The sequence below is a fragment of the Columba livia genome, chromosome 1 (assembly GCF_036013475.1).
Source record: "Columba livia isolate bColLiv1 breed racing homer chromosome 1, bColLiv1.pat.W.v2, whole genome shotgun sequence".
In the NCBI taxonomy this organism is placed as follows: domain Eukaryota; kingdom Metazoa; phylum Chordata; class Aves; order Columbiformes; family Columbidae; genus Columba; species Columba livia.
This window is the reverse complement of record NC_088602.1, coordinates 162658299-162670404: the sequence shown is the minus strand read 5'-3', so window position 1 is coordinate 162670404 and position 12106 is coordinate 162658299. Positions and strand designations below refer to the sequence as shown.

Below are 12106 nucleotides of genomic sequence, written 5' to 3'. Positions count from 1 at the left end.
AACTAAATAGAGGGGTAGTGTGGGTGAGGGCCACACTAGGGACTTCTCCCATCTGCCCCTGAACATTGACCCACCAGCATCAGCCTTTGGGGTGCAATGGGTCCACTTTCCCTTGCTCAGGTCCACCTTGGAGCATAGGGGAGGATTAAAAAAAAAAAAAATAAAAATTTAAAAAATCCTTCTGAAGCTTTAAAAAGTTTTTCCTTCTGAAGCTTTACTCTGAATCTCTCATTCCCACGGGGTTCCAGCAAACAGGAACTGTGGTGTGTGTGTTCATTTCCGTTCTGGTGAAGCCAGCTTAAAATAATAACAAAAAAAAAGGTCCTGCAACATTGCAGCACCAAGTGAGATTTTCATGTTGCTGCCTCACTCTGCTAGGCCACGCTTAAGAGGTTTTCAGAGGTGCTTTTAGTCTGTGGAGGCTTTAATGCAAATAGCTCATTTACTTACAAATCGAGGGAGGGCAGAGGGGCTACAGCAATCTGATTTTTCCCTTCATCTTCCCATTACTTGTTCAACACCTTGTAAAGAGGTACTGCAAAGGCAGGTTATTATGCACTGAGAACTGGTGTGGCAACTGTTGCTTGCCCTTCATTAATGCTGGTGTTTAGTTGAACAACTTGACCTAAAGTAGCTGGAGCCTGCCGGGAAAAGTTTTCAGCCCTTTTGTTGTGTGTTTTTACAAAGTTCCCCACCAGAGCAAAACCCCTTTCTTTCCCATTTGCTGGCTGATGCCCTGAGGGTGACGAGACTGAAAGTTTAGCAAGTTTTGTGCATAACTTCACATCACAGGAGCAAGTGCGTATTTCTCCCCTCCTTTCTTTTTCCTGCTCCTAAAACGCCTCCTTCAAGTTTGCAGCTGGGCAGGACTCCAAAGGTGCAGCAGCAGCAGCAGCAGCAACGAGCCGGAGTTCAAAGTTAGCAGTAAATTGCACAACTTCCAGCTCATCGCTACGCTCAGTGACTATTAACAAGCTGGAAGGCGCTCAGGGAAAAAATAGGGGAGAAGGGAACACCCTCGAATTGTTTGGGGATCGCTGATGTTATGCTTTTGCCTCTGGAATCATGGCTCCCTTTGGAAGGAATTTATTAAAAACCCGGCATAAAAACAGGTAAAGTGCGTGGGTACATGGAGGAAAAGGGAGGGCGATACGGGATGGATGTCTTTCATACTTTTTTTTTTTTTTGGTTCTGGAGGAAGGATGTGTTGCTCTGGACCCATGCCGCTCCCAGGAGCTGTAACTTAGGGGCTCACCTGCGAGTGGGATTCGGGGAGGAGGGAGAGGGTCGGCGTGTGCGGAGGGAAGGGGCGCTTCTCCCCCTCCCTTGCCCCTCTGGACCTGGCTCTCACTTCTTCGATCTGGCTCTTATGGCTCCTGGGCAATATTTTCAGTGAGGGGAAGATAACTCCCCCTGACTTTGAACCTGCCCCGTCTAAACCGAGGCGAACATTGGAAATCCCCTGTGTTAACAAGGTGAGACTCGGCCGGGGCTGGGAGGAAAAGCTGGTGGCCCCCGTGTGCGGGTCCTGCCTGCGGCGGCCAGTCCCGACGGCCGGGGGGGACCTGGACCCCCTCACCCGCGGTGGGGAAAAACTCCCCGAGGTTCTCACGGGGGCTGCGGCAGACCGAGCCGCGCCGGGCCGGGTTCCTCCGGGCCCCTTCGCTTTCCCCCCGTTTGTCTGGGAGGGAGAGCCGCAGCCTGCAAGCACTTAGGGTCGATCCTGTTCCTTACCCCGTCCGCTTGCTATTAGCCTGGCAGGTAGGAGAGCACCGATCTTCCAGCGTGGGCAGAAGGGGATGCTTTTTTTTGGTTAGGCTTTAGGTTCAGCTCAACTTGAGTGTTTTGGTTTTGTTTTTTTTCCTAGAAATACGTTCAGGGTGGCAGCAGTGGCCCCTTGGTTGGCCCCTGCAAAGTTTCTTTGTGGGGACTTTGCCCCTCATGTCATGCATGCTTCCACATGCCATGCACACCAGCTGTAAAAAGGAAAAGAGTTATGTAATAATTTTAAGTGCTAGAATGGCATTAGTTTGGTTTTTGTTTTGTTTTGTTTTAAGAGTAAATTTGCTTGGAGTGTAGCAAATTTGCTTGTACACTATGGAATTTACAGTGGCCGAACCCAACTAGCTGAGACTGAACTTGAAGCAGATCACTGAAATTTTGGCTAAGTGAGAAACTCCAAAATAATTTGTAATCTCTTCCACACTTTTACTGGTGCTTTCCACTGAAGTTTACTTCGTATTTAAGGAAGTGCAAGGGAAAATCTTTTTCAGAGGGATTCCCTAAAAAGTCAAGTAAAAATGTCCTGATTTTTTTTTTTTTCGGGTTTCCCATTTGATACACTGAAAGTTATTCTGGAGGAACTGCATTTGTTGGGATTGTGTGAAAATATTAATTTAGCAAATTCTATGGAAGAGAAATTGGAAAGACAGTTACAGTCAAGGTTTAAAAAAAATAGGATACTATTTTAGAGTTGTTAATGCTGTAGGTTACTGGTTAAGCAATGTGTTTTGCTAACATATCTGGAAACAAAAACTTTGATGTGCTTCTCATGTGGCCATTTTATGTTCAGAAGATCTAGAAAGATGAGCATGAACTTTTACATGAAGTTACTTTTACATAGAGCTGTAAATTTATTACTGTTAAAATAGAAGCTTTGCTACTGCCGTCAGTTACCTGAATAGCTGTATTAAATCACAAAGCACAAGTTTCACTCCATTCAATACTGAAACTCTTTCTCTTTTGGATGTTTCATACTAATTGCAATCAATCTCACTGTGCTTGCTGATGTGAAATTTCATTCCTCGGGAAAAGCAAGTCCTAATCCAAAGCTTTAAATAGCCAATAAAAATTAAAATATCAAAGGAGCCATTACTGTGAACATCTAGCACTTTCATTTCTCACTCTCTCCCTCCTCTCATGACCCCACCCCCACCAAAAAAATGAATTAATACATTTAATGGCAGAAACATATTGTGACAGTAAGAAGGGGCTGAAAGTCTTGTGACTACAGAAATGGAGATGGGGGGATCGTCAAGAACAAAGCAAACTACAGAATTCTTAAGATGCATTATAGTATATTCAAATATTTTACTTTCTGTGTATTTAACATTAGCTTTTGATAATGAATTTTGATAATTAAATTCTGCTCATGCAGTTAGTAAAAGGGTCTTGTAGTATGTTTGAAGAACTATGTAATGACTTTTTTTTTTCATTATAATTGTATCTTTGTTAATTAATTTGAAACCTTGAAAAGGAAGTCATGTGAGTTTAAAATCCTTGACTGTGTTTAGAGCAGTAGCTGAGGAGTCAGAACTTGTAGCTCATTACCCTGTTTTAGTTTGCCTACCTGTAAAGTGGAACCAAAAAGGGACAAACGTACATGTATATATTTAATCAGCTGCTTTGTTTATTAGGTCTAGTGTTTCTCTTTGAGAAACTCAGTTTTGAAACAGAAAAAGTATTGCGTAAAGGTGGAGTACAGGAGGAGCAAGCACTCTCCTTCCCTCTCTTCACATTTTGCTTTTCCACTGGAAGTTATTTAATGACCATTAACTACATGCAAATATAACTCTTGAGAGTTATCAGATAAGCAAATGAGGAATAAAATCTATGTTTGCAGGAGGAAGGCATAAAGCTAAGGTAGCTGGAAGAACAGCCAGAAGGAAAATGAAGGCATTATAGTCATTCACACAGATAAAAAGAGGATACCTCTATAATTAGTGCTTGTCTTGTAGCATTGCCCAGAGGTCCCAGATTAAGGCCCTGTTTTATAGTAGACTCTTCACATCCAGATCACAAAAAGTCATTTTCTAAGACCTCAGAGTTTATACAAAGATGCTATTCTAACTGTATCTGTCTGCATGAGGTATTCGAGTGAGAGGTGAGGGATTTTGGCTGGGGTGCCATGAGCCTTCAGAGAAAGAAGCTGACATTAAACCTCTGGAAAACAAACTCTGTACTGCTTCTAGTAATTGAAAGATCTTCAGCAGGTATTGCTCTCTTGGGCTGCTGAAATCTTGCTCATTCAGAGAGACAGCACAAGACCTGCGTAACCATTGGTTCATTGTAAGCCCTGATTTGATTTCAGAGAAGCAGCGACTAGGAATGTGGCCCAAACATATTTTTATTGGCCAAAAAGAGAGTGATATCTCAATATCTTTTTCAAGAGTTATGAGGAGTTTTTATACTATTCTTTGACCTCCTGTGACAAGCAGAAATAATTGTATTTCCTAGAGCGTGTATGTGCTTGTCAGGGTGTCCTCTGAAGAACAATGCATCCAAAAGGTAGCAAGGCCATGCCCCACCCTGCTACAAATCCGAATGTGCTCAGCAGGGACAAGCTGTACCCTCTAAGGCAATAAAGGAAAAGGGACAGTTTCCTGAAAGACTAAGTCTCTGCAACATGAATAAACTCAAGGGGATATATTTGTATTCATATCTCTTAAAGATGCTGTTCTCTGGAAGCGTGAGGAATGCTCAGCTGACATCACACTTTGGATGTGTGTTACTATGAGGAAATGCTCAGCCAAAGAAAGAGAAAGGGCGCTGAGTTCCTTGCAGATAAGGTCTAGTATTGATCTAACACATTGCACTGCACAGAGACAAAACAGCTCTCTATCCAAATATGAACAACAAATACGGAGTGTATATACTTGCAGTTTTTATGTACAGGGGTTCCACATTGTATAAAATTTCCTGGTTACTAGGTAGAACAGGAATCTACACCCCTTTGATTTTCTGTAAGTTTAGGACTTCTCTGCTCATGCTAGATTTGGTCCCTTCTGACAATTGGTCTTCTGGTTCATTTAAATACTTCAAAATTTACTCATCATTTCAAGGATATCTGCATCTGTCATTGTCTTATCTGCCCAGCGATCTCACATTAATGAAGCTGACTTCATTGCTATTTCTCTTTCATTGAGGCCACTTCCTGGGGTTTTTCACATAAACCTTACCCAAACTTATCAACTGTTCCATGCAAGTTGTAACCAGGGAAGTAGCAATCTGAAAGGAAGAAGATACAGAGAGTCTGTCTTCTTCACATAGTTGTCCTTGGTGCTGTCGGGCTGTCCTGTTAGTCACAAATAATTTGACAAATATTTTTTGTCAGAGTAATTCATGTTGTTTCTAAGTTTACCACAATGATTTGTATGTTCTGTTGAAATACAACACATCTGAACGCAGAGTGCTGATTGATGATGAAACAGTTGTGTTACAAATATATTATTATTTAACTGTATTTATGGTTTTTGCGTTTCCTTTTTTTTTTTTTTTTGACTCCCCTCCATTTACTGTCCATGTCTCAGTGCCACGGCAGTTAGCAGAGTGTTTCTGTATAGGAAGCAATGATTTTCTTTGCCTACTCTTTATGTCTGCTTCTTTTTCATCAGCTCATCCCTGGTTCACAGGTGGAAAGAAAGACCATGTATACACATTAATTTGTACAGATATAGAGAGAGTTCTTCCTGTCCTGACAGTCAGAGGCCCCTCCCCAGTGAGAGAAACATTCAATTATTCTCTCAGTTTTTATATTACAAGCCCAGGTTAATGAATTAGATTAGAGACTTCATCTATCTGATACTGACTTTTCATTACCATGTTCCCTCCCTTCCTCCCTCCCTCCAGTAGTTTCTCATCATACCTAGTTAGCACACTGATTTGAGTATTGCTCTGAACATCTCTGCTGCTCTATGGTTGAGTACGTTGCCGTGCATTCAAAGTCTTGCTGAAGCAAAACTGCAAATACTCAGCATTTAGGTTTGGACTGGAAAAGCTCTTGGAGATCAGCTGCTTATCTGAATGAACTGTGTATGACCCATACTGTGAGTCTCATGGGATCGTGTGAGTTGTCCAATACTTCTCCTCTTGGATGAGCATACCTGGAGGAAAGTCTATATGAAGCTATAAAGGTCCTTTTCATTCAAGACTACTAGGCATTTGGTATGTATGTTGGAGTGGGTAGATAAGAGCTTATTTAGAAGTAGTGTTGCTATCTGTGTTAAATTTTTAGATTGAAAAGATGGTGGTTGTTCAGTAATGGTGGAACATATTCTCTTTATTTTTGCTTTTCTTTGACTGTGAGATGTATTAGTGAACTATCAAAGAGGGAGTTTCTTTTTGAGCCAGAGATCATACATTATAATTTATTTTCTGGTCTGGCTTGTTAGCTTTGTCTCAGGGGTCAAAATGGTTGCATACATTTTCTAATAATCTTTGTACATATTTGTTCACTTCATTTTCAGGAAGAGCTTTTCATCTAACAAAACACTAACCTTATTTCTAAAGAGTTAATTATCTACTCTTCCAGGAGGGCATACATCAATTTCATTCCAAAGGAGTAAATAAAATAAGTAATAGATGTGTGTAATACTACACCATCTAAGGAAATAGCAGTGCTCAGGTTACATTGAAGTTACTCTAAAACACTAATACAACATAGAGTCAGGCTGAGAAGATACACTTCAGACTTTTTTAGTATTGTGGAAGAAAAATCTTGCTAGTTAGTGTTCATTCCCTGTTTTACTGATGAAAAAACAGCATTTTACGTGCAGAGAAAAGACTTACACATGTTGCTAAATGTGTAATGATTTCTATAGAGAGATATAAGTTTTCAGAGATGGGGACTTTTTTAAAAGTCAGTGATAATCACAGAGGGGTACCTCCTGATCAGCCTGCAAAAGTACACCCTTACGCTCAGAAAATATTATTTTGTTTGTTTATTTGTTTTATATGATGAATAATAACAACTTAAAAGAATGTTCTTAAACATTATTATTTGCAAGCATTACCATCACACATGCTGTACAAGCCTTAATTAGTTCATCCAACTTCTATATTTAGTATGTAGATACATCCTTATTAATGGTGACAGAATGGATGATGCAAGATAAAGTTTTTTGTTTAACACCACACACTAAGTGAAGCCTAGAACTAAATGTTGGATATGTTAGTACCCAGTTGTCTGCATAGGTGACTGAGCTGTTATTGTCACTTTTGTTGTTTCTCTTACTTGTTATGATAGTCTCAACATGGTGACTTTCTGTCTTCTTCTGCAGTGTTATCATGTTACACAATTTCACATAAGACACAACAGATAAGAGACAAATGGTTTCAGGATGAGCAGAAAGAGTGATCAGCCAAATGGAATTAGACGGCAAAATAGATGACTAAATTTACTTATGCAACAAGGGCCAGAACCATCCTCTAAGGAATGTAGGCACTTCATATTGGACATTAGGAAAATGTTCTTCACCCAGAGGCTGGTGGAGCACTGGAACAGGCTCCCCAGCGAGGCAGTCATGGCCCCAAGCCTGACAGTGTTCAAGAAGAGACTGGACAATGCCCTCAGACACATGGTGTGAACTGTGGGGTTGTCAAATGCAAGGATAGGAGTTGGACTCGATGATCCTTGTGGGTCCCTTCCAACTCAGGACATTCTATGGTTCTAAACAAATACAGCTCAGTGTAATTTTCTGGTAGGTAAGATACTCTGTTACAGACAAATGCCATGCAGAGTTCTCTGAAAATTTATATCAGATTAGTTTTTGTCTGGTCTGTGTTTTAATCAACTATTCCATGCTTACATCTCCCAGCAGAAAAAAATTACTTAGAATTGAGTGTGGTATAGTTCTCATGCAAATTCCGGGGATGGCATTTTACCTTCAAGGGTTGTCAATTTTCCATGGAGTTGCAAAATTCTTGCAATAAAAATGAGAATTTTTCATAAATAATTTCTCATGCATATGTGTTAAACATCAGTATAAAATGCAAGGGCTAATTAGTGATTTTGGAAGGTGCATTTTTTGGGGAGCCTTGCCCAAAAGAAACATTTTTTAGCACCTTACTGGAACTTGCCTCGAAAAGGCATCAGAACCATCCACTAGTCACTTTTTCCTGTCTCGACCTATCCAGAGATACATTTAAGGTTCATGTGTTGTAATAGTGATAATGATACCAACTTGTTTGTGACCTCAGACAACTGATAAGCATACTTAGTTTTCCTTAGCTGTAATATGGGTGATAATATAACATGCCTCAGGAAAATAAATAGGGCATGACTAGACAGTGTAAAATCTACAGAAGTGCAGAGTGCGAAAGCCAGTTAGTGGGAGAGGTATGAATAAAATCTGGGAGTTGCTTGTTTCTAATTCTTGTACAGTCCACTAGAGCTGGCTGCCACACAGAGAAATGAGAATATACTGTGGTTTGTTTAGGTTTGATTTCACATGATTCACTGAAGAAATTTCAATGGTCTGAAACATTTAATAATGTTAAAAATGGCTTCTGAGGAGGGTTGTAATGTCAGAGAAAGAAAGTAAGTTAAAAAATATCACGTGTGTCTTAACAGATTTTTTAGGTGTTTTTATGTGGTGAACATAAGGGAAGAAAGTTAACTTTTGAAACCAAAAACCAGAAAGAAAGGTTTGAAGTTTTTCACTGATAATGATAATAAGGCTGTTATGTAACTGTATTTTTAATGCTATGATACCTAAGTCCTGATATCATGTGGGGAGTAATAAAAAACACTAAATGTGAAAGAAAATTTTTCCAGTGCAAGTTTGGCACACCTCTGAAATACACTTTATTTAAATACATGTTTATCTTTCACTGACGTTTTCGTATTTCACTCTCTTGCCTGTCTGCCTGAGTACGTGTTTGCATCTGCCAATTTGAACCATTTCATTTGTAGTTTGGATGGTTGCTAGACATACATTTTTGAGCATTAGCATTAGAAGAAGCCAGGCTTCTGACTTGTTTCTCATGTTGTAATCTTGGAGGTGATGTAAATCTCTGTTTTCCTGGGTTGGGACTTTTTTTTTTTTTTTTTTTTTTTTCCCCCCTATATTTATAAGTCAGCTACAGTGTAATGATAAGAGGAAAATATCTTTATACAGAGGTAGGTATTTGCTCTGAATGAAATTAATAAATATATTTTGATTTTGAGGGTCAAAACTGTCAATGTGATTTTCTTTTTTAATTTGCCACCCCTGTTTGCATTCATTGATATAGAGAATTTTGAGCTGTGAAATTCCCATCATAACAGCAAATAAAATCAGCCACCTTGTAAAGCATAAGATATTTATTTTGTTCTCCTTTTAATAATACAAAACTAACAAAGCTTAAATATATAAAAACATAACACTCTCTCATTTGGGGACAAAATCAGATTTATAAAAATGTAATAATCTATTGGACCAAGTTTTGTTTTGGTCATGTATAAATAAGTTTACTTTAACTTGTAAGGATGCATGGCCTCAGTGGAATAAGGTAGTTGAGGGAAGACTACTAATTTTTAAGAGAGTCTGCCCTTGGATCTTGAACCTGTAATTTGCTCTGTGTTAATAGATTCCTTCATCCACGTGGAACACCTTAGTTTGCTTTCCCCAACCTCCTCTGTATTCAAAAGGGTTATTTCTACAGAGCACAGTTTCCGTTGTGAAAGCACTCTTAAACCACAAAATTTCTCAGGGCATCAGTTGGGGCACTGTTTTGATGACATAAAGTATGTCTCATTTGTCATAGGAAGTTATCAGATTCTGCTCACTAATCAAAGAGTGGCTTAGTGATATTTATAAATCCAGGATCATACTCTGACTTTCAGGTGCATTTGTTTCTGTTGGCTTCATAATTGGTGAATTGGTGTTCTGAACTCTTGTTTCACTTGGACGTTACCTGTTGACAGACTTCCTCTGCACTGATTGCTAAGGCACTTACTATACTTGTTTAAATTGATTATTGCCTGTATCTCTCAGGGCTACTTTGTTGTTAGCATCCTGTTTTACCGAAAAGCTCTGTACAAAGCCAGTTCTCTAGCAAAAGTTTAGGATTGATATTGACTTTACTGCATTTTCCCAGACTTTTGGTAGTTTAAGGTCTAGGCAGGCATCTAATAATCTTTGTTTACCTATGAAGGCCACTACAGGTATCAGACAAAGATCTGAGCTATTTGGAACTGCAGTTGTGGATGGTCAGAGTTCTTACTTTTACTGACACTCAGACTCTTCATAAGATTGAGGTACGCAGTAAAACACAAAAGTCAAGCTTCATTTTACTCAACTTGAGCTATTGAAAATTTAGGTATCTAGTCATCTCAGTACTCTTTGTAGTTAATGGGTACATCTAAACACTTCCAGAGGGCAATTCATTCAGCCTTAGACAGGTTTTCAGTATGGGATTAGTCACCCTTTTGGAGGTGCCTATCTTATGCCACTGATTACAGAGTAAGGTCAGAAAATTATCTTTGTCAACACATCTACATTTTAAATAGCTTAAGGTAGATTACATGAGCTCCACCCTGATCACTTTCAAAGGGAAGGTCTTCATGGAGCATGCTCAGACTTTGTAGACCATCTAATTAACCATCTTTTCTACCATTCATTTTATAAATTAAAAAGGGAATAGTGAATGGAGAGGTGAATTACAGGTGGATAATATATGATTAAGGTAGAACCATCCTAATGGCCTGGATGTCTTCCCTGCCCCTGCCACGAAATTCCTACGTGATGTTGGGCAGGTCACATAAACCATAGTTTACAAAAGTAGTTACTCAGTGCATGTTCCTCATTTGCTAATACAGTGTCCTGTAACCTGTTTTGCACAAGGGCTGAGCAAAGGATGTTTATGGGTACCCTGCTTTGGACATCTCTATGGATACGAATTCAGTTAGCCAGTATAAGAACTTAAAGAAGAGGATAACTTTGGCATAAATCTTTTTGAACTTTGGTTTGTAAAAGGAAGTTCTGTTCCCTCAGCTTGTGAAGCAACTGCATATCTGGTGATAAAATATATATAGCAAAAGATTAAATTAAAAAAAAAGTGTCTTCTGTAAGGGGTAGTACTGAGAGAAGATATAAAATGGACACATATTGAACAAATATAAGTAACAAGGGCTGGATTTATGAAGGAGACTTTGGTACCTAGATGTCATGGTAGTCACCTAAGATAAGCTTTAAGAACTTCTGATGTTCACAAAATCATGATTAAATCCTGAGGTAGTAACATTTTGATTGGCAGCACTCACCAGTTACCTATACTCCCATCATGTCTCACAGTGGTCTTGAAAACCCTGCAGTTACGTGCCTCCCTCACACTCTGCCAAAATTAAGAAAAAGGCCATATTTTGGCTTTTTCAACCATAAGATCCCATCTAATAGCCCTGTTCAGAGCATGTGCAACAACAGAGAAAGTGTAGCCAGACATTCTGATGGCCAGAACACCCCTGTGAGATGCCCACAGTGGCATCCTCAACATGTATTTGTCAGGACAGTTCTGTCAAGTTATTTTAAATTGAAAAACAATACTTCCTTTTGAAGCTGTTCCATTTTTTTTTTTTTTAGAGTAACCCAGAGAAAGACAAGGATTGTGTTGGAAGGCTTCAGTGGGAAAAGGGGATCAGTCTTTTGGTTACTGTTCTAATTCATATTGTATTTTTTATGCAGTGAACGTCTAAATCTAGTCTAACAGTACCTAAGACCTGCCCTTTTGTTCATGTTTCTGACTACTGTGGGTCAGTTCCTGCTGAACTTGCTGGTGTCAGCAAACCCCATTTTTAGGAGTTGAACTCTTCCATAGTACTTTTTTTGTGGAAGTTTAGGTGTCCAAGAGGGGATTATGAATTTCAGCAGTGGGGAAGACACCTGAAAGTTGTAACAGTCATTGTCTGCAATGCTTAAGTATCTTCTGTGGCTCTAGCAAAACTGAATATTGTCTCTTGAATGCATTCAAGTGAGGCAGGGGTTCGATGTAATGGAAAGAATTAATCTTGCTATGGATATGCTTAATCTAATTCATTTTTGTTGAACTAAGTAGCATGGAAAACATTAACACCAATGTTTGGAATTTTTGAGTACTTGACTGCAACTTAAGCATATTTTTTAATGCTAAAGCATTTGTGCATGGTAAGCATATATTCAGTATATAAATGCAGATATGACAGTTTGTGTTGTATGTGATCATGTAATGAATATGTATAGCACATGAGATATACTTTCACATATCTTATTATAGATCTACCCTGTATCATCTACATCCAACATACAATAAAACATATTACAACCCCCAAATCATTATATATATAAACAATATGTGCCAAAATAGCCACTTC

The 12106-nt window shown here is 39.1% G+C and overlaps 1 protein-coding gene across 5 annotated transcripts in view; it reads left to right on the top strand.

Annotated features, from left to right (window-relative positions):
* The first annotated feature begins 336 nt into the window (after positions 1-336).
* RASSF9 (Ras association domain family member 9) overlaps positions 337-12106 on the top strand; it is a 30188-nt gene continuing 18418 nt past the window's right edge. The window contains exon 1 of one of the 5 annotated variants that reach the window (XM_005499823.3): positions 337-1112. In XM_005499823.3, the coding sequence (XP_005499880.2) occupies positions 1066-1112 (47 nt within the window). In that variant the 5' untranslated portion in view covers positions 337-1065. The other 4 variants (XM_065041846.1, XM_065041837.1, XM_065041853.1 and 1 more) reach the window with 4 other exon arrangements.